Raw genomic sequence first — 23,632 nt, forward strand, 5'->3', positions numbered from 1 at the left:
TATTTTATTTCTTGTTCTTCCATTTTATCTCAGTATTGTATTCCCCGAGGAGAAAATTTCATTGCCCCAGGCAGGGTGTGGGTGGATCCGTTAATATTCACCACACACAACTTTTTATTTTTATAGTTCTTTAGAATACTTTGTCTGAAAACGAATTGTTTATATAAACTTAATGAATAAACTGATTTAGACCGCGTATGTGTATCCTAATAAGTTTGTGAGAATTTATGGATATGTTTGTCACTGTTCACATAAAAACATTTGAACGGAATTGTTTGCTACATCGATAGATTATTTACTAACTTAACATACAGGATACTTAATATACCCGTGAGTTAGCTTGTTATCCCTATATGCACTGTTTGTAAATAATAAATAAATATCTCCAGATATCATAGTATATCATTTCCTATATTTTTGTTGAGTTGGTGAAAAGCTATATGCTTTTCAGACCTAAGACGCAAAGCTCAATTGTCTATAAATTTATCTTTCAAATCATGAAACATTACACGAAATAAACTATTTCCAAGACTTCGTCTGCATGGTTGTCGAAATTATCTGAATTTATAGAAATATAACTTATTTAATACCAACTTCATTCGAAATAAATATTTTATACATAAATTGAAATAGTTTGTTATTAGTAGATGACATTGAAGCTCTAATCTTCCATCTGAAGATCTGAAGTTTGACAGGAATAACATCTGAATTCTCAGGAATGGCAACGCATTGGGGGTATCATGGACGAAACAGTATACTATAGATGACGGTTACCACTTTCCATCAGGTAGGCCGTCAGCTAGTTTGCCATTCTAAGTTTCATAAAAATGATATATTCAGCATTCTGAATAAGTGAATAGTATATACTATATTATTTTTTTCTGTTAATATCATAATTGTACAATGTTAGTCCAGCTTTGTATCTAAATTGTTTTTGAGTAGCCGTAAATGTATTTTTACGTACTAAAGCAACCCTACTGATGACCGTTACTCAAATGGCGGTCGACCGAAGGTTTTATCTTTCACAATTCGCTTGGCAGCGCCAATGAGCGTAAAACGTTTAAACACAATAATGACCCCGCACCCCTCTCGTCTTTATTATACACTTTGTGACGTATCCTACCATAAAAATGTTTTTATCCACCTAAATTATGGTTTCGGCCGGACGAATTTGGGTTACCTACTGTTTGTCCTAGTTTTAAAGCTATAACTTTATAGTCACCTAAATTTAGATACCTAGATGAATTAGTTATGTTTTGCTTTTAGTTAAACATGAGGAAAACTAAATCCTATAATTATCTAATTTAGTGTTTCTCAAGGTTTCAATATTTAATGTATATTATTACCTATTCGGCGATATTAATTAAAATATGATGTTCAAAACTAAATTTAGGTATTAAATGTGCTGTTAAGTAACAATTGAGTTATTTCGTCCTGCTCATTACAATTGAATGACATTAGACGAACATAGTAATAACATAATAACAAGCGTACGGCCCGTCTGATGGTAAACGGGGTTACCGTACGAGGTTAGTCTATGGACGCCTGCCTTAAGAAACCTTAATACGCGCTTTTTGAAGAATCCTATGTTGTAGTCTACATTTTGCCATTTTGTTTAATTAAGATTGTTAATAATAATATCATGCATGTCGGAGTTATCCTATTTCATAGACCAAGCAATATTTGATACTGCTAAAACTAGCTTTCAAATGTACTATTTATGTTCTAGAAGACTGTTTTAGTAAGTAATTTTCTAGTATATGTATACGACGGCATTGACATGTCTTTTAAAGATTTCCTTAAATGTGAGAGAAAAAAACGAAATAGTTTAAAATTTAACGTTAGTAAACAATGCCTGGGAGATAATGAAAATCATTACAACAAAGGTATCAGTCAGTAAGGACGATTAGGTGCCAGTAAGTTGGTCGATTTAAAAAGAATCTGCCTCTAATAATTTCGTCAAGGCGAAAAGAGCGACTAAGGACCGGAACAATTGGAAATTAATTGTCCATTTAAAAGCACCCACTGACAATGATGCTCAGTAATGACAAAGGGGTGACTAACTAATGACCGGAATGAGAGAATTATACAAGAAGTATAGGTGCTCGGAAAGACAAGATAGAAATTTGCTAACATCTTGGAACGATCACGAGGCAAAAATAAATGAGGTTTTACTTTTTACTTATTTTTCATAATTCTAATTAATTTTTAGAATTCTCAATATAATTATATATTAAATTAAAACAATTTGTGCTGTGCACCAGACAAAAAAAAATTAGGTATGCTTTACCTAATTTTTTTTATCTAGATGAAGTGCTTAGTACAAATGTGGTTTTATCATAGATAAAATAATAATTATTTTTAAACGAAAATGTCTACAAAACCTTTGTGTAGAAGCAACCTTTTGATGTAAAACTTTATGAATTCTAAATTCTACTCCATACTAATATCAACATTGGTGTATTTAAGATAATTCTCCATCGGATTGGCCCTTTTAAAAAGGTGCATATGTATTCTCAGACATGGTTTTGTCTATAGCTGTAATAGAAAGCTCCGTTTCTTATTCTGGCGTGGGCACCAGACAATTTAAGAGTAGGCAAGGCCACTTGCCCCCTCCACCCGCTCCCTTCGCTAAATACACCTATGACAATAACTAGTAACAGTATGGACCTATTAGGTGGCACGACAGCTTTTTAGCCATTTTAATAATCATAAAAAAAAAACTTGTCTATGATTTGATTTGGTAAAACTTACCTTTCCGCCACAGCAGCCACAGCGGCAGCATGGTGTATAGCGCTCCTTCCCCGTTTACGTCTCCGAGTTCTCTTCCTGGAGTACGAAGCGAGAAGCAGACCCTTGCGAGCGTCGATGCGCTTCTTTGAATCTTTGACCAGCGTGCGTACAGCCAGCGATGTGGGGTCGAAGCTGAAGGTGGAATCATCGCGGTGGTCGTTGAGGTCCTTTTTCCGTTCCTGTGATTTCACATTATGACTTTATCGTAAGTAGAAATTAATAGGAACTAAAGGATGTGCATAAATATATTTATGTATAAATTTGTAATCTAACATGTAGGAATCTTACGTTTCAAAAGTAATCGAAAAGTTTGCCAACCGATATTATTTATATTAGCTTTACATTTCATTATAAATTATTATATATTTATACATTCCGGTCGATCAGATTCTAGTTTATTATTTGTCACTGATTTATGAACCAAATCATCATTATCATCATCATCAAACGTTAACAGTCCACTGTTGAACATAGGCTTCCCCTTTGTGGGGGTTTTCCAGTAGTTGTCACGTTTGGCAGGCGGGTTGGCAACTGCAGTTAGGCTTTGGTGCCGTTTTGAGAGGGACGCTATTGCCCATCCTTCGACCATAAAATATTCTTAATCGCGTCCTACGACCTACGGGAAAAAAGGAGATGCCCATTCTATGCTGGGACTACATGGCTTAATGCTTGCCACTTATTATGTTTTTAATACCTCTTGCGTAATTTGTGATTCCTCTTCATAACTAAGCGCCACGACGGCCAGCATTAGGTTGATGAGGTAGAACGAGCCAAAAAACACCACCACAGTGAAGAATGATACTGACATTGGCCCGCATGATGACAGCACCTGAACAAGGACAGTGTTATAAATATAAAGAATCATCGACATCGGATTGACCATTTAAAGGTTATACGTTGTTTAGTAGGTGAAACTACTTTTGTTCATTATATAACTCATTAATAATTAAAGTTATATAATGTTAACGGTTATTCATTACATATTAGATATTTATTACGTACTTATTTATAACTAAATTTATACAGAACGTCTAGAAACTTGAGATTCGTATTTTTTTCATACAACTTAAAATGACAAACAAACTGACAGTCTACCTGAAGGAAAGTGGTACTTGTCGCCTACAGACATGAACAGTACCATGGATATAGAAGAGTATACTGTGTCGCCCGTGGTACCCTTCATGTGTTGCCATTCCTGACGATTAAAGTTTTATGCTTCTGTACATTTATGGCCATATCCCAACCTTAAAACTAAAACACAGTTATACAGACACAACTGCTTCACGATAAAAACACGAATGAAACGAGAGGTCTGTCCCATTTGTGTTTCTGCCGTATACGCAAAAAAGATGACTTATGTACAAAGTCTCCCTTTGGTTATGGTATATATATGGTTATGGTATATAAGGCATCAAATAAGGTTATATGAAAATGTTATTTGGCAATTCGCTTATTTCTATTTCGTTTTTTAAGGCCATTAATAAAAAAGAAAACAAAGATGGTGCGTGTCAACTACTTTGTTTAAATAAGATATTGGGTTTGATTTTCGTTTGAATCATTGAACTGTTCACAATTGCCTCGGGACCAGGTGTTTTGTATTGAGACCTTAAAATAAGTAATGAACCTTAATTCAACACACAAATGTTTTCCGCAGTTGTGTAACAATAGACACAGCATTTGTCCCAAATCCGTCTCGATTCCATGTCGGCATTGTCAGTGTTTCCACTAATGGCGACAATTTCAAAGTACTATTCCACCATTACATCCACTCCGAGCGCATTCCACTCAAACTGAATGTTGCTAAATCCTACACACAGAGTGATTAAACTCCATATTATGGATGCTGATGGGAACAGAATAGAAATAGTTTATATAATATAAGAAAAATAATAGTATTTTTAATGAAATCTGTTACACGGTGCATAAAAGATGTAACAAACCTAGTGATAATCTATTCAATCAATTCATAAATTTCCTTCAAAGAATATGAGTTGATGGCGTATGAGTACAATTTCTAAACATTTACTTTCAAAGATTGTATCAGAAACGTACGAATATTAAAAAAAAAAAAAACAAATCAGTTCTAAATTGACGAAGATATACGACTAATTAGAATATAGTTGAATTTAGAATCTTTTCATTTTCCAAAAATGAAAAGATTGATAAATCTACTAAGTATCTGGTATGTCACGACAAAAATTGCTTTCACATACCCATAACAAATTAGATATTAATTGACATTAGAGGAGGTGTCCCCCTCTATACAGAGAATATTACAAAAAAGAACCAAATAGTACAAGTGAACCACTAAGCATTTCTTTAATACATCGTATTTATAAACAATTATATTCGTACCATTCATACTTTTTATAAATAGCCGCGAACAAAACTTGTGCCACTGAACTATTTAAATATTTAGTGCGCGCTTGTAAACTAATAACCTATAAAGTAATATGTTTAATTATTTCACCCATTTCAAAGTCAACAATTAACCCAGATTAAGTCAGTCAATGGCTGTAGCAAGCCCAGATTGAAGGTCCTTTCCTCGTTTACTGTTATGGGAAATTGGGATTGAATTACTTACTTGATCGCTGTAGTAATCAATAACTCGTTAGATATAAATTTGATACAATAAATTGAATAAATTTCGAGAAAGCAATTCATATTTATTTACTACGAACATTTTATTTTGTAAATCAATATGCAGATTCCGGGAAGGGCTGCGTGGGCGAAGAAGCAGTACCAATTTATTTTAAGTGATCTTTCTTAAACCTAACTAATATTATAAATGTGAAATTGAGCCTGTGAATTTGTTTGTTTGTTACCTCGTAGTATTTTAACGGTTTAACCGATCGGTATGAAATTTGACATACATGTAGTATATAGAATGAAAGGATATACGAGGAGGCTACTTTATATGCCGGCTGTACAACATATCTTTGATATATTTTGAAAAATAAAAATGTGGACCAGATAACCATATTTAGTTGTATTTAATTTAATAGAAATTGAAAACGAGTATTTTCTTAGGGCAGAGTTATTTGATAAATGCTGAGGTTCGAGATAATATAGTAATAAATCGTTTTCGATTGTATTGGCATCTGAAACAACAAGATAATTCGACCAATCCTAAACAAACGATCGGGTCGATTTCCCTCCCAAAGCATTGAATTACATTACAGAAATGAAAATTTAATTTAGTGGCACTATGATATAAATATGGTTACATCTACTAACTATATAGCTAGGGCCCCAACTTTTTATTATTTAATGTATTAAAATTTGGGCCCTAAATTAGGTACAATAGAGCCTAATTTATTTTAACTAAATTATTATAAGTAGCATAATTTTCTCAAAACGGTCAATGACAATATTATTGTAATTTATACATGCTAGTAAATATAATGTATAGAATTAATATTATTATTATTATTACTTATACTGTGATAGAATTATAAATTCGAATACCTCAACTCCGATATTGTTTTGGTATATGGTTCCCATAATAAAATTAGTTTCTTATGGTCTTTTAAAATAAGAGTAGTAATGTTTCCATAAGTTTAGGTTAGAAAATGGTCAGATGAAAACACGCCATTATACCCATATGAAAGGTATGTCGAATACGTTTTAAGATTTGAAATGAAATTATAGACGGTATTTTCGGAAAGAGTATAGAGAGGGAGTTTGTTATGAATAAATAACGCTAGCCATATTAAGGCAAGTATTTTATTTTTGTATTTAATTCTATGTCTGTATGTAGTTAGTAGTGATAATTGTGGCGTTTAATGTACGAGTATGACTGTGATTAAATATCGATTAATAAAATTTTGCAATTACAATACTTAAGAGGTTCAATAGGTTTTATTTTCTAATTAAAAAAAAATAGAATAAAATAATTATTAATTAGGAAATAATACTGTAATTAGAAAATTATAGAATTTGGAATTTGGAAAAAAGTTGAATTAAGCATTATTTGATAACAGCAATAATAGAGTTATTTCTTCTTGGCTAAAAGTGATATTTTTTTAAATGGGGAAATAATTAAAAAATAATCGCGTGTCTATAAAGTTCTATATCTAACAGGAAGTTGAAGTCGAATAAGGAGGTCATCATAGTAACTTATTACACAGTTACAAGTGGATTTGTTTTGGAAGGCCTACAATGGGTAGACATTATACTCGTATTATGAATACGTGCCCAAATTATCACACCCCAGGGTGGAGGGACAAGGGTCGTATCGAACTCTCCGCGTACATATGCGACCCACAATACCATAAGTGTCTGAGATAATTAGAATATTGTCACGATTACCCTTGCAGATATACAGTTATTAAAGCGATATTAATAGATAAAAATATCAAATAAAAATTGTATTATTTAGTGTCCCATTCACAATGTGAATTCCGGAATATTTCATACATAAAGTATTTATTACTTTATGTACTTTACGCACAACTAACTTTTTGCTTGCTACTTCGTATGCGTGGATTTCAGAAGTGGGAAAACTTTTGAAATAGATCACTTGCTAATGATGTATCAAGTAATAACAACAAAACTGTAAAAACAGCATCCAATTTCGTACAGTAGTTTTTGCGTGATTTCGGCATGAACATACAGATAGACAAGACAAACAGAAAGACAAAATTTTTAATAATTATTTCTTTTGCCTCTATTGATCTTATTAAGACCCTTTATATTATTATTTTTTTTTTAATATTTTCCATGTACAGACATCGTCCAGTTACAATTTTATAATATTAGTAATATAAGAGAGTTTTAAATTTAATATTGGAATAGACTTCTATATGAAGTCTGTATATTTGTGAAGTAGATCACACTTAATAGTTAAATTATAATATATTAAACTCTAAGCTCACTATATTATAAATAGTAAACAAATAGCCTTACTACAGGGACAGTGGAAATAAACTTTATCCATTCTATGGACATACATGTACAAGGCGATAGATGAAGAGAAAAAAGTACGTATTTATAGGTTCCGTATGTTAATTTATATGTTAGTCATATTATTGTAATAGCGGCTTCTGTAATTTAGCACACCGACACATTTTTACATTATTCTCATTTAATAGTCAACAGTGTGTTTTATTTTTAAAATTTTTTTGAACATCTTTTATTTTATAAGCTAAATATTATATTGAGTTTTTATTTCATAAAATAGAAATTAACTTCAATCGCGATAAAATTAATATAGGACATATGCGAGAGCAAATTTTATCCAACAATTCTAAAAAAAAATATCAAACTCGGTTCAGAATGGGTGAATATATCATATAACATACATAAAAAATCAGTCATATATAAGTAACTTATCCTTTTTGGAGTGGCTTAAAAATTTTAATACGAACACTCACCATATTATATACATTTTCCCAGTAGTCCAAGGTGATGAGTTGGAATGTGGTGAGCATGGACCATAGGAAGTTGTCGAAGTTCGTGTACCCGTGGTTAGGGTTTGGCCCCACGCACAGGCACGTGTACCCCGACGGGCAGTGCCTCGCACCGGTCAGGTTACCACAAATGATAGGCACTTCCTCCTCATCCACTATCCAGCGAGACGGTTCTCTAATCCACCTGGTGGTAATAATTTATTTTGATGATTTATTTATGTTTCATTAATTTAAAAAAATTAATACTGTTAACTTTTATTTTGTATTTTCTTTAAGGGGAATAATAAAGAGCTTATTATTCATTAATTTTATTTAAACTATAAAGAGGAAAGATTTGATTTTCTGTATGTTTGTTTGTAATGAATAAAGATGTATTTGCATGTTGTTGCTGTATAAGTCGTTAACTGTCTACTGCTGAACATAGCTTTCCTCATAAGAGGGGTTTTGCCAGTAGTTGTCACGCTTGGCAGATGGGTGGACAACAGCAGTTTGGCTTTTGGTGATGTTTTAAGAGGGACGCTGCTGCCCATCCCTCCATCATACGCTTCCTTAGTCGCCTCTTATGACAACCATGGTAAAGGAAGGGGTAGCCTATTCTATGTCGGGACCTAGACAGTTATATATTTACATATATCTACCTAATAGTATATTTATTATTGTAAACAATTTGGGGCCGATTCTAGGGTGTCATTATTCTAAACGTATATCTTAAATAAAAAATTTAAATGTAATGTCCTAGCAAAAACTTTATTCTAAGGAATAATATGAACTAATTTTATAATAGATTTAAGTCAAAATTATTATTTAAAATTAGATATCATGGCTCAGACCTCAATGTCCTTGAGTTAAGTATTTCATATGACTATTATTTTATATGACTACTATTATTATCTTGATTATTATTATTACTAGGCTTAATATTATAGCTTATAAAATAGATTTGATAACTAAATTTATTTGTATTTACTATATATTGAACTCATTATAAAACAGGAAAGGTACAAGAGAAAAGAAAGAAGGAAAGAAATGTAGCAATGAATAAATATATAAAGAAAAATTATTTAAAATAATATCTAAATAAACAATCAATAATAATCAAGACGAGACATAATCAGAACCAATTATAGGACTTAGTATTCAGTCTGTTGAGTACGCAATATATTTTCTTTCCTCCGGTTTGAAATGAAATGACAACCTAATTAAACAATTTGACGACAACTTTCACTGAGAACTGGCAAGAATAAGAGGGCGTCGTAATTTATATAAAGTTGGGAGCCATTACTTTATGTTCTTAATTTTCTTTGTATTTGTAGCTTAAATAAAGATATTTTTGAATTATTAAATTTTAGATCAAGAAACGTAATATGTTTTAATAAATTTTCATGGATATGTACAAATATATAGATATGAAACGTTCCATATCAATTTCTATATTAATTTTAGGCTATGAATATAATATTTTTTAGGAAAAGAAATAAAAAATAAAGAAATTGTGACAGGTATTTATTATATGGTATCTCTATGATAAATCTATGACCGTGTGGCTCGGTATAGAATAAGCCTGTGAGTGTCGTAAGAGCAATTAAGGGAAAGTCCCTTTACCATTAAGTTCCCTTAGTCTCTTAAAGCTTAACTGCAGTTGTCATCCTGCCTGCCAAGTGTAACAACAACTAGCAAGACTCCTCTTATGGGGAAGGCCTATGTTCAGCAGTGGACAGTTAACAGAAAAATCTAAATAGAGTTATACTCACTGCAGCCAAATTTCATCAGTAAAATTTTCCCCCGGTTGCCCTACAAAATTCTTCACACACTTATTTCTTAGTTCCCCCATGTACACCTGCAGCGCGAACAGTGCAAACACCATCAAACAAAAAATAGTCAGCGTCATGACCTCTGCCAATTGTTTGAATGAATGCAGCAATGCGTTTATGATGGTCTTCAAACCTGAAAAAGACAGTAATATTGTAATATTACCTTATTTTAACAGTCGATTAATGCCCAAGTGGGGGGTCTCTTATCGTAAAAGGATCGTAAAAAAAATAGATACATTGCCAAGGTTTGTGTTTAGAGCTGGTTGCTCTCCTAGACAAAATACAAACGAATCTATCAATAGAATAGCTTCAGTCGACCCTCACATGAGAAAGAATAACGCAGCACATGTCACCATCTCAATGATTTTAGGGGTCTGGAGGGCGGATAGCAGGTTATTGATATAATTTTTTTTTACAATTATCATAGAAAAATTTCTAATTCTGAATTATTTCAAATACGATGATTTATTGTGAAATACTTGAAGTGTGATTCTAGTAATATTAATGTTTGTGGAAAATAATTTCTAATATAACAAGTGCATGTGACAACGAATAACAGTTTCTATTCATTCATTCATTTTTGAAATGTGATAAGGAATTGACAGTTTAAAATCGCCCATTGTTTATTGTACATTGTTTAAATGCAGTATATATTACTCCTACAATGAAGATGAATATAACGAGGCCCTATTTATTAAAAGCCACAACCCATTTATTCTACACAAATATTATATAGGCAAAATATTAGCCATTTTTTTAACAGTCGGATAAAATTTAACATTATATTTTAATTTAGGAAAATTTACAAAAAATGCGTTATAGGATAGTAGTTTACTTCTTTAACTCATAAAAACTTTCAGTGGATGTAGGTTCAAATCTTGTTATTATCAAAAGTTTACATAAAATACCAGTACCGGCTGACCTCTGCCCCGTTGGATTAATGCAAGTAGAGAAATGAAGAAAGAAGGTTTCCGTACATCGATCAATGCCTCTGATTATCTCTAGGATTACAGTTGACAGTAAAGATTTAATAAATTATTTATGAAGCTAAATTAATTTATTAATTATATAATTTGTATTGAATTTAACTTTCACGTTAATGTTGTATATATTTGCATATCGTACTACAATTGTTACGAACGCGAATGTTTGTAATATAAGGATTTATGGGTGTATGTTGGAGATTATGGTTCTTTTTTTATAACATAGGGGGCAAACTATCATGCGGCTCACCTTCTTTCACGCCTTACATATAATACTAACTTAACACATATGATGCTTTATAAACTAGTTAACGCGAGCGAAGCGACAGGATATAGTTAGTAACATATAAATTTAAAAATTAAATTTGACTAACCCTTGTGACAAAAATAAAGAAGAAATAAAATGCAAAAGAATAATTTTTATTTGTCACGTTCCTTCTATCTGAAGTAATTTACATACAAGTATATATATATATATATGTATAAGTGTATGTTATATGCGGATTTGAAGCTGCATAAAATCAGTGTTTTTTCTATAGTTAACATTTAGCTTATGGAAAACATAATTTTGTTCTCGTGTTAGAAAAGGAGTGACAGGTTTATGGTCTACTATTACTACTGTTAAAGTATAATTACAGTACGTATCTATCGGTGTATCGATATCGTATAATTATAGCTTTTATTTTTCTATAGGCATTGAGGTTGTCTACATATACGTTCATATACTTATTTGTTTTTATGTTTAGAAATCTACTGCGAATAATAATAAACGCTTCACGAATATATCAATTACCTGGTCTACAATACCCTCTGTTATGAGATATCGGACAACGGAAATATTGATAAAATAATTCAAAGAAACATTAATTCATTTATGCGCAAGAATTGTTATCTCTAACGATACGAAACAAATTCGCTATCTGCATCTGTCTCTCCGCGTATTTTTTTTTAAATTACGAAATGGGCTGTTAGTAACGGGGACTAGCGCCCCTATTGCTAATAATATACCCATGTGAAATTGAAGCGGGTCGCTAGTTGTTTAAAATGTCAATACTTGAATCTTGTTCGAAACTATTTAGATATTTTTTTGTTTTTATTTTTTATATCTTATATTTCTCAATTTGTTTTTCTTTTTAGTTGACAGTATTTGTGCATAGTAAAGATTTTTAAAATGTCTCTGATTTTTGTACCCTATGCTAATAAATATGTACCCATATTTATTAGTTTGCAAAACATTTTGAACAATGTCTTAAATTCCTTTCTTTATCGTATTATATACACTATCTGTGGTTTAGTTTAGTTAAAACTTTCCTTTTGCCAATGCGTTCAAGTCACAATATACATAATCTTTATTGAAAATGGTAATTGCTACAGTGTTTAAAGGAAATGTGTCTGTAATCAAGACGTTAATGGACTATTAATGGTGTTAAAGAGGCAAGAAACTATAATTACAAAGAGTAAGGTCATATTTAAATGTTTAAGTTAAGCAATGTAGGGGAGGGAATTGTTGGTAATAGGGATTAGTAGCTCCATTGTTAGAAATATATCCTCATAGGACGAGATCCATACATAGTTTCATAGGAAATTGTGATTAATTACTCGTCACTTTATTTTTCCGCGTCATCCTTTACCATTGAAAACCAGTATCAATCATAAAAAAATATTTTATCTACCTTGTACACATGATTTTTGTTTGTTTGTTTGTAATGAATAAAATCAAAAACTGGTCAATTGATTTTAAAATTATTTTACCTATAGAAACTTTTAAAAAGTTGAGATTTCTACGAAAATAATAATAATGTAATTCAAAATATCAAAAATTTAGCTATTAAATACCATTTTATATTTTTATTACTATTGAAGGGTCCCATGATTTATCACCATCGCACCTGATGGAAAGCGACGATGTATTCTAAGATAGGGCTGGCGGGCACTCGAATAGCCTAGTCTTAAATTAGTGCAGATTATATTTGGATGGAAAAATATAAGCAGGGAGAGAGTTCCACTGTTAGGCCGTACGCGTGATGACGGAAAACTCTAAGTGAGTATAATTATTATATCTAATTTTCTATCAACCTGTGCGAAGACTGATAATACAGATATGAATGAATGTGTTAATGTTTAACGATGTTATGAATGAATTGATGTTACAATCGCTTTTATATGTCATTAAACATCTGTAAACAAGAACGTAAAACGTTAACATTCATAAATATAAACGCATAACGTTATTAATAAAAACCCGGATACTCGTAATTGCCTCGTATACTTTAGCCGAATTACGCTGAGCACTCATTTTTGGATGTCCAGTGAGGGTAATACGTGTTGGCTAAACCTATGCAAATATTTATTTTTATTCTAATTACATTTATGTACAAGTTGTATGTATACACCTAATGTATACATACAACTTGTACATAAATTACATACTCCCTGGATTAAACTTCATTCAAATATTCCCAAGATTATCAGAGATGTCTATTTGTGATAAATCTGGTACTTTTGTACCTTCTGTGTATTGAAGGGGGAGAGAGTAGAAGGCATTGTTTCCAAAGAGAACAAGTGACTTTGTTACTAGCAACGTTTACAGGTCTACTTCCATCCTGGAAACTACCGTGGTTGATTATTTATGCATTGTTCAGCTGACAGACCTGCTTGCATCCTTATCTGTCATTCCTCACTGGTGACCCGTCGGTCTATTTCGATAGCGCAGGTGATGTTACCAGTCATTATCATGCTTCAAAAAAACTTACTGTGTGTTTATTTTATGTACCAAATTTCTCTTTATGTTGAATTTTTAAACAAACAAACTTTTATGAGAAATGAATGTTGTATGTATATAGGCTATTATGCCAATGTATGGATATGAAACGAGACGGGATGGAAGCCCTGCACGGTGTCAGTAAGTGCTTAGGAAATTCGGAACATTACACGGGAATTCAGTTTAACGATGCCGTTTCGCAGCCGAGTTTTTGATGCGGCATACCATTCAGATAGCGTGGGAATGATTTTAACGTTCAACCGTAGAGAGGTGGGTCTTTGAATGACGATATAATGACAAAAGTAGATGATGTGATGTTTGAAATCATGGAAATCTGTCGGTGTAATGTGAAAATTTATGAATACTTCTAGACGGGTAACATGGTTTGCTTTAATTAACGGGTGTTATGTGAAAAATATTTATGTAAATTTATACTCAAATGCTTTATAAATAAATATGCTAATTATTGCATTGTTACTGCGCAAGTCACGTGGTTTAATAATTAAAATATATTTATAAGGTATCTTACCCGGCATTATGGAGACAGTTTTCAGTGCTCTCAACACACGAAATGTCCTGAGACCAGCCAGGTTGCCGACCTCCATGCCGATAGTGGCATACCCCGACGTGATGACCACGAAGTCGAGCCAGTTCCATGGGTTCCGTAGGTATGTGTACTTATTTAGTATAAACCCCTTAGCTATACACTTCACTATCATCTCCGCCGTGTAGATCGCCAGGAAAATGTACCTGTAATCAAGAAAACATAGTTAAAGCAGATATTTACGAGGTAAGTAGGATTTATAAGTAATAATATCTAATCATGGTCAATTCCTAGTAAATTCCATTACGCGCGATGAACTATCTATCCTAGCTTCATCCTTATGTAAGTGCTCATTATTTCATCTGCCACTAGTGCCCTCTATTGTAAGTTATAATTAGCATATGTTAGCTGGGTGTCCTATTCCATTTTTATTTAAAAAAAAAGTAAGTATTTATTGTAATTCGAGTAGCTGTGTTAATTGTTAATACATGGTGGAGTTTTGAGTTTGTAAACATAGAAAATTCATTGTGTTATATATTTCACAAATTTATTTTTTTATTATTCTTAAGCAGTTTCGATTTTTAAAATATTATCACATTAAAATTTCCCGTTAAAATAATGTTAGGTAGATCTTTAAGAATGGCAAGGTTAAAACGATTAAAAATAATTAAAATACGATTATGAAATAATTTACGTCTATTTATAATGAATGTTCTTTCTTTTATTTATTTAATTAATTTAACGCTAATTAAAATTGGAAATCTGGGTGACCGAGCTATAATTTTGTAGAGTCATGAAACTAATTTATTTCATTACTGACTATTCATATTCAAGGGTAAATTATAATGTATTTTGTATTATATAAGGCTCACTACCTCAGTAGGTAGAATCCCTATAGAATATGACGAGGTATGCGAACGAATGAATTATTTTTATATAAATATGGTAGCTAGCTAAACTGTGAAAACTGATGGTATGGTTACTTCAAAATAACAGGTAAATGTTATTGATTTTGATAAAAAAAGATTAGAAATATAGCCAGCTAGATATGGACTCGCAAAATAAAGGACAAGACAGAATGGAAATCTTTAAAGAAGACCTATGTCGAAAGACAAGCTGTATTGAATTAATGATCGTTAATCGATATTTAATTAAACATAAATTGTTAAAATAAGTTTTTTCACAGTTCATTCACGATTGTGGAAAACTAAGTACAGTAATAAATGGTTTTTATTTTATTTATTTATTTATATTCTAAATTTAACATCTATAATTTGTAAAACATTACAGTATGATAAATTATGTAAATCTCTTCCACGACGAAGATATTGTTGACTGGTCAGCTGATTTAGTAAGAGTATAATTTTGTGTCTTATTTTCCTTCTTCTGTACAATTATATTGTGCTTTATTCCCTTGTACAATATAAGTATTATGACAATGAAAAGGATTTATGACATATTAGTTAATTTTGGATTATTTTTCACGGAAGAAAGGGCTATTTATTTAAAAAGGCACATTATGTACTTTCAGATACGGGTTTGCTCTGCTCGCTTCCTGAGATGGGCCCTAGACAATTCTAGACTGGACACGACTCGTCCAGTTTTCCCTAATACCTATGGACATACTGTATTCTTACTTTGTCATGACATAGAAAAACACAAACATTAATAAAATTTCTCGATTAAATTACTAGGCCAAATTTGTTGAAATTCACCAGAAAGATAAATACCAATTGCGCTTACCAATGAATACATTTTATTTACATATAAAATGTACATTTCAGTCAGTACAGTCAGATAACTAAATAACGCATTCCACCCTGTTGATTGTTAAAACGTAACACCAAAGCCAATTACAGTGTTGTTTATCTCAATTTTAGTATTACGCAATAAAACTTTATTACCTAGGGTAATTAATTACTTAAAGATTACTATGTATGCCCAAATAAATTGTTATATATTGAACATATCCTAAAGTTTCTCTATATTATCTAATACGTTTCATATAAGTTTCCCTTATTGGTGATAAATTATATCATATGCGCAAATATATAATTATGTGTACCTACATATATTATGATAGACTTAATGCCTTAAGGCGATCTCTACCAATCAAACATAATCTTGAAATTAATGTAATAGGCTGAAAGGAAAGCCATTAACATGAATCAAAGAAGATATATGAAGTTTCTATGTTCCCATAGGTAGGTGATGTGATTCAATAAGGAATTTAAATAAATTAATAACACGATTATAACAATTTTAGTTGGGCGTATATAGCAGTCAAATAATCAAATAATTGACTTTGGTGATAACGCTGAGTGTGTTTTTTGGATATATATATATATATCCAAAAAACTATATTTTGGATATATATATATATGATTGGTAGAGATCGCCTTAAGGCATTAAGTCTATCATAATATATGTAGGTACACATAATTATATATTTGCGCATATGATATAATTTATCACCAATAAGGGAAACTTATATGAAACGTATTAGATAATATAGAGAAACTTTAGGATATGTTCAATATATAACAATTTATTTGGGCATACATAGTAATCTTTAAGTAATTAATTACCCTAGGTAATAAAGTTTTATTGAGTAATACTAAAATTGAGATAAACAACACTGTAATTGGCTTTGGTGTTACGTTTTAACAATCAACAGGGTGGAATGCGTTATTTAGTTATCTGACTGTACTGACTGAAATGTACATTTTATATGTAAATAAAATGTATTCATTGGTAAGCGCAATTGGTATTTATCTTTTTGGTGAATTTCAACAAATTTGGCCTAGTAATTTAATCGAGAAATTTTATTAATGTTTGTGTTTTTCTATGTCATGACAAAGTAAGAATACAGTATGTCCATAGGTATAAGGGAAGACTGGACGAGTCGTGTCCAGTCTAGAATTGTCTAGGGCCCATCTCAGGAAGCGAGCAGAGCAAACCCGTATCTGAAAGTACATAATGTGCCTTTTTAAATAAATAGCCCTTTCTTCCGTGAAAAATAATCCAAAATTAACTAATATGTCATAAATCCTTTTCATTGTCATAATACTTATATTGTACAAGGGAATAAAGCACAATATAATTGTACAGAAGAAGGAAAATAAGACACAAAATTATACTCTTACTAAATCAGCTGACCAGTCAACAATATCTTCGTCGTGGAAGAGATTTACATAATTTATCATACTGTAATGTTTTACAAATTATAGATGTTAAATTTAGAATATAAATAAATAAATAAAATAAAAACCATTTATTACTGTACTTAGTTTTCCACAATCGTGAATGAACTGTGAAAAAACTTATTTTAACAATTTATGTTTAATTAAATATCGATTAACGATCATTAATTCAATACAGCTTGTCTTTCGACATAGGTCTTCTTTAAAGATTTCCATTCTGTCTTGTCCTTTATTTTGCGAGTCCATATCTAGCTGGCTATATTTCTAATCTTTTTTTATCAAAATCAATAACATTTACCTGTTATTTTGAAGTAACCATACCATCAGTTTTCACAGTTTAGCTAGCTACCATATTTATATAAAAATAATTCATTCGTTCGCATACCTCGTCATATTCTATAGGGATTCTACCTACTGAGGTAGTGAGCCTTATATAATACAAAATACATTATAATTTACCCTTGAATATGAATAGTCAGTAATGAAATAAATTAGTTTCATGACTCTACAAAATTATAGCTCGGTCACCCAGATTTCCAATTTTAATTAGCGTTAAATTAATTAAATAAATAAAAGAAAGAACATTCATTATAAATAGACGTAAATTATTTCATAATCGTATTTTAATTATTTTTAATCGTTTTAACCTTGCCATTCTTAAAGATCTACGTAACATTATTTTAACGGGAAATTTTAATGTGATAATATTTTAAAAATCGAAACTGCTTAAGAATAATAAAAAAATAAATTTGTGAAATATATAACACAATGAATTTTCTATGTTTACAAACTCAAAACTCCACCATGTATTAACAATTAACACAGCTACTCGAATTACAATAAATACTTACTTTTTTTTAAATAAAAATGGAATAGGACACCCAGCTAACATATGCTAATTATAACTTACAATAGAGGGCACTAGTGGCAGATGAAATAATGAGCACTTACATAAGGATGAAGCTAGGATAGATAGTTCATCGCGCGTAATGGAATTTACTAGGAATTGACCATGATTAGATATTATTACTTATAAATCCTACTTATATATATATATATATATATATATATATATATATATATATATATATATAATTAAAAAGATTAAAAAATTAAATATACATGATAATGGCTGATTGTTAGTTCAACCACAGATAATTTAATTCGTACTATATTTGACTTAATTTGAAAATAGTTTTTTTTGTTGGATATTATTTTCATGTTTTGTATCGAAAGAGAATTGTGACTACAATATATAATATCATAACGCGTTTTAGATAACAGTATATGAGCAATTCTTAGCGAAAAAGTAAGCCTTATTTATATTTTTATTCACTGCGGAACTAGACTACTAAATTTAGTTATACAGAAAGATCAACAGTTGCAATTAGCATACATCAACTAGAATTTTGACAAAAAGAAACCTAAAAATTTCATAAAATATAGCAATAAAATTTGCTAAAACAGATTTTAATTTTGGGACAAATAAAGTTGCGCAAACTGTTTATTATAAAGTAAATTTTATATAGACATAGAGAAAATAAGTTTATTAGTCAATATTAATTTTGTCATAATTAATGTAATTAATTATTTTTCGAAATAAAATATTTAATCTTAACAAATGATTTTAATCATGCATTTTGTTTTTGTTTTGGTTTCAAGAAAATTTTAAATTGTAATATAATCGATAAAAATACTTATACGATATTTCAACAAGTGCCCAAACTTAGCATCACGTATAACATCGTAGAGTAACCAGTTTCCAATTTGATCCACACTCGATATCCATTTCCGTCAAGTAATTATACGTCTCTGCGGGATTCTAGCCTAGTCCCATATCTAATCCATTCATATCGTTCGCTTTCAGCCCTAGGAGAGATATAGGCAACCTGTTACTTTACTTTAGACTAATAACATAATGCAAATACTGAGAGAACGATTTCGTTCGTTAGTGAAAATTAAGTACTGTACTGTAAAATCTTTATTGTACATAATTTATATTGGACAGATTATAAGATTTAATAAACAATGGCGGACTTATCCCATAAAATAATCTCTTACAGTCAACATTTGAAAAGCTGAAAGAAAACTATTAAATTTATAAGGGTAAAACCGTGCAGCTAAAGATAAACTCAATAATATCTAGTAACTATTGAACATATAATACAATAAAAATAACTGTATACACCTACATATGTAAATAATAATAATACATAAACAATAAAATAACATTAATACATAAATAAATAATAAGAAACTTACACAAATAAATTCGTATATAAATAACAAATACATAGATACATATATTCACAATTTGCTCAATAAAAAAGGAGTTTAAGAATACAATTTCATGATACATGCTTTAAAAGATTTTAATGATTGTGCTATCTTCAAGTTATTAAGAAGTGAATTCCAGAGACGTGCAGCGTGTACAGTAAATGACTTGTTTTGAGTATTAAAACATAGGTGATTGTGGTTCTGAATTATTACACCGTGAAATCGGTAAGTTTCGAAAAGGGAAGACTCATTAATTTTTTTTTTATTTGTAATTAATTAATACTCATTCTATTATGAGTTTCCCAAAGCGTCTGATTTTTAAATTTCTAAAGCATTCAGTGTGCTTGCCAATCGCAGCAGTGGGATGATGTGGGCTGACTAAATAAATATTAAACATCCAAACGTTTCACAAACTCTCATATTTATAAGTAGGTAGGCGGCGTTTACTTGTAGACTTGTTTCGAACAGACCGCAAATACGAGGCTAACCGCTAAGTCCGATGAAACTTATATCAAATTTTCGGATATTCGATAGTTTAAATGGCTTCTGCGTAATACGTTAAACAGTTACTACCTATCTGTCTCTCACGTATTTCCTTATAGAGTAAGCAGAGACTAAACATCTGTTACTCGCATAACCTAGACTCACACATGTCTGTTAAGAAGACTCATAACTATTCCTTGGAAGATTGAGTACTCTTTGTAAATAAGTACAGAATATGTGTAAAACTTGTATGAGAAATAGTAATGTTTTAAACGTGGTAGATGATTAGTCTAAACTCAAAGTACTTACATACATCTAATTCTACTGTTTACAATAGAAGAAAAATGGACTGACGACACTGCTAAGTCTATAAATGATATCGTAAGTATAAGAATTTTGCATGAGTAAAGTCGTATGAATGAGTTGTATACAAAATTAATGCATATTTTCTCTTCCAAAGATTTATAAAAATCTAAACAAAGCCCACAGCTATAAGCGATTTGTTAGCCTTTGAACATTTGAGTGATTAATATCACCAAGAAAGACAATCCCGCAAAACCTCGAAAACAATAGTGGACTCGACTAACTTCATAACGTTGTTCGCCATTTCCCACAAACCGCTTCATCATTCCAAACCCATTGTTTTATGTGCCATCCTCTATTGAATATATAAACTGACTGCTTTTACTGAAAATGCTTTCTGTTACTGGTTTCTACTACTAACTTTTGTTTCGTTTTGTTACTCTGTAGGTGCAATCACAAATTGTTTTTTGACACAATGCCATGCAATATAAATGCCAAATATGCTGATTTTACCTAATAGAAATATGGTAACTATCATTCTATAGGCATGAATTGTAGACATTACGGTTTGTACTCTGATTTCCATGATATTTGGCCACAAAATCTGCCAGTCCCGAGAATTAACCACTATTTATTTTGTCATTGAATATATTTGGCTTGGATTTTGTAATGTTTGTATATTTTGTATTTATATTATCTTTTTAATATTTTGTATAAAGTCCTGGTCCACTTTTATACAGGAAGAGGACTTTGACCGTAGACTTGTTGTGTGCGTGTTACACGTTGGTTTTTATGAATAAGGTGATAAAAGTTTTAAATTAAGAAATGAGTAGAGTATTGAAGTTATTGTTCCAAAAAATAACGCAGTTATAAAATTTCTATTCCTTGTTCCATTGAAGTCCATTCTGAGATGCCATTTATCTAAATCTAATTCCAAAATTAAAATTTCAATTTAAAATTACAGCAAGTTTTTTAGTCTAAAGATCAATATGAACAAATATTTTGATAGATTTAAGTTATGAATAATCGTAAATTTAGTTTTTAATAGTCCTTAAAATAGCGATGTCGCGATATGATAAAATTTAAATATTAGATTAAGAGATATGTTTGTTAATAATAAGCATTGCCTCTCAAGTTTTATAAACTTTTCAAATTAAATTGTACTTAATCAAAAGAAACAAAAAATGAATTAAGAAATAAAACGTATGTCGTAATAATGACAAATCGAAGAAAACAATAATACATAAATCAATTTAAAAAACAAGTATCTCTTAACTTCCTAATATTTCATACAAACCTTTACAGAGTTTCGTTATTGTTTACCCATCCCAATTCAAACACAATCTCATAACTTGCAACAACGGTCTTAAAACGCAAAAGTTACAGCAATTTGTAGATATACCTACTTAACTCACACTCCCTCTTAACTTGCAGGATATGGCGCACTTTTGGTGTGAAACAGCAACTTTATAATTAAATTTTAGATGATAAATTGAATTACCTATATACTCGCAATATTATTACCCGTATATGTATATTGTAACTGTTTCACTTGGTTCACATAGCATTTTAGTTTTCTGAGAACTATATGTAAGTATCAGCTTATACTATATATATTTATCAAAATTAATTTTAGTAAGTTTAGTATTGTCAATAGCCTACGTAAAAATTTTATTTTTTGTTTTGGATATGTTATTACTATTTGTTGAATAATATAGACTCGAATATTAAAGTAATATTTGTTTTTCTTTACTTGACACAATTAGCAAATAATTTTAGTAAATTTTTCTATCGAATTTAGTTATTTTAGAATGGTCAGAAATTAATAAGATGTAATCTGTTTTAAACACCTCGTTAATTTGTTTATTTTATGCGCTGATATCAATAAAAGGATTTGCGAAGATTATGGTTGTGTTTATCCATTTGATCAAACAAATAAATGCACACTGAACTCTTACCATAACGCTTATCAATATGCTAAACACGAACCTCTAAAACGTGTGCGGCGTGAATGGTTTCACCAAATTCTCATCATATACATCCGCTTATTAAATTAATCCCTTGCAAAGTGTCATTTCATCACATTAATGCGACGAGCGTGCAAATAAAATTGTGGTTAACCGCTGCTTAGGGCGAACTTCTAATTAGGTCAGATTTGGAGAGAATGTATTTGTTCACTGACCAGAGATAAGTACTTAGGTTTACCTACCTCTGCAGGTATAACAAGAACTTATGTAAATTGGACACTGACGGGAATTAGGGGATGTTTCCAATGGAAAAGGTACGTTTGCTGTTTTTCTATTCATTAATAAAACATGAGTATCCATATGTCACTAGCGATTCTCAGAATTCGTAGGGATGGATAAAAGATATTCATTGTAACAAATTTGTTACTTTGATCTATCAGTGGGGATCGATTAGTAAATGGAGTAGTGAATATGGAGTAGTTGTTAATTGTTATCCTATGAACATGGTATAAATAACACTACTTTTCATAATCCTTACACTGTGCTGTTAGTAACATTAAAAATAGTTATAAAATGTTAGAATGTTTAGATATATGATTAAATGACTAAATGAATTTAACTAAGTACACTTAATTCCAACTGTGAGTTGGAATTAAGCTGAGGCATAGCTGTGGTTTGCGCAGCAGTATTCGTTAGTAGAAATATAAGTACATAATTATGTAAATACGAATAAAAAAGAACTCTCATCAAGAATAACTATATACAATAGACATCTTTAAAAGACACTAATAAATCACTTTGATTGGTAGTAATAAGATTTATTATAAGTAATTGGCACTTATAATAAATCTTATTAATACTTAACCATTAAACTTTATAAAAACATTTGTTTCCAATGTAAAATAATCTTTATTATTAATATTATAAAATTAAATTTTATAACTATGTATAATCGTATTATTGCGCCTAGAATTTGTATTTTATTTGTTTACGTAATATACGTATGGATTCATAAGAAAGTAATTTTGAAATATAGAAATCAAACTCATCAAAATCGAAATCCATTCATTTCAATATGACGCGCCTTTCGATCTCA

The 23,632-nt window shown here is 30.6% G+C and overlaps 1 protein-coding gene across 7 annotated transcripts in view; it reads right to left on the reverse strand.

Annotated features, from left to right (window-relative positions):
• Nucleotides 1-23,632, reverse strand: part of LOC113521796 (sodium channel protein 60E) — a 211,514-nt gene that overhangs the window by 32,781 nt on the left and 155,101 nt on the right. For all 7 annotated transcript variants that reach the window (XM_052899904.1, XM_052899905.1, XM_052899907.1 and 4 more), the window contains exons 4-8: nt 14,289-14,509; nt 9,956-10,148; nt 8,169-8,388; nt 3,488-3,622; nt 2,755-2,972 (exon numbers count right to left, since the gene is read on the reverse strand). In XM_052899904.1, coding sequence (XP_052755864.1) covers nt 2,755-2,972; nt 3,488-3,622; nt 8,169-8,388; nt 9,956-10,148; nt 14,289-14,509 — 987 coding nt within the window. The remainder of the gene's footprint in view (nt 1-2,754; nt 2,973-3,487; nt 3,623-8,168; nt 8,389-9,955; nt 10,149-14,288; nt 14,510-23,632) is intronic.

The sequence above is a fragment of the Galleria mellonella genome, unplaced genomic scaffold (genome assembly GCF_026898425.1).
Source record: "Galleria mellonella isolate WM207_F2 unplaced genomic scaffold, CSIRO_AGI_GalMel_v1 utg63, whole genome shotgun sequence".
Taxonomy (NCBI): domain Eukaryota; kingdom Metazoa; phylum Arthropoda; class Insecta; order Lepidoptera; family Pyralidae; genus Galleria; species Galleria mellonella.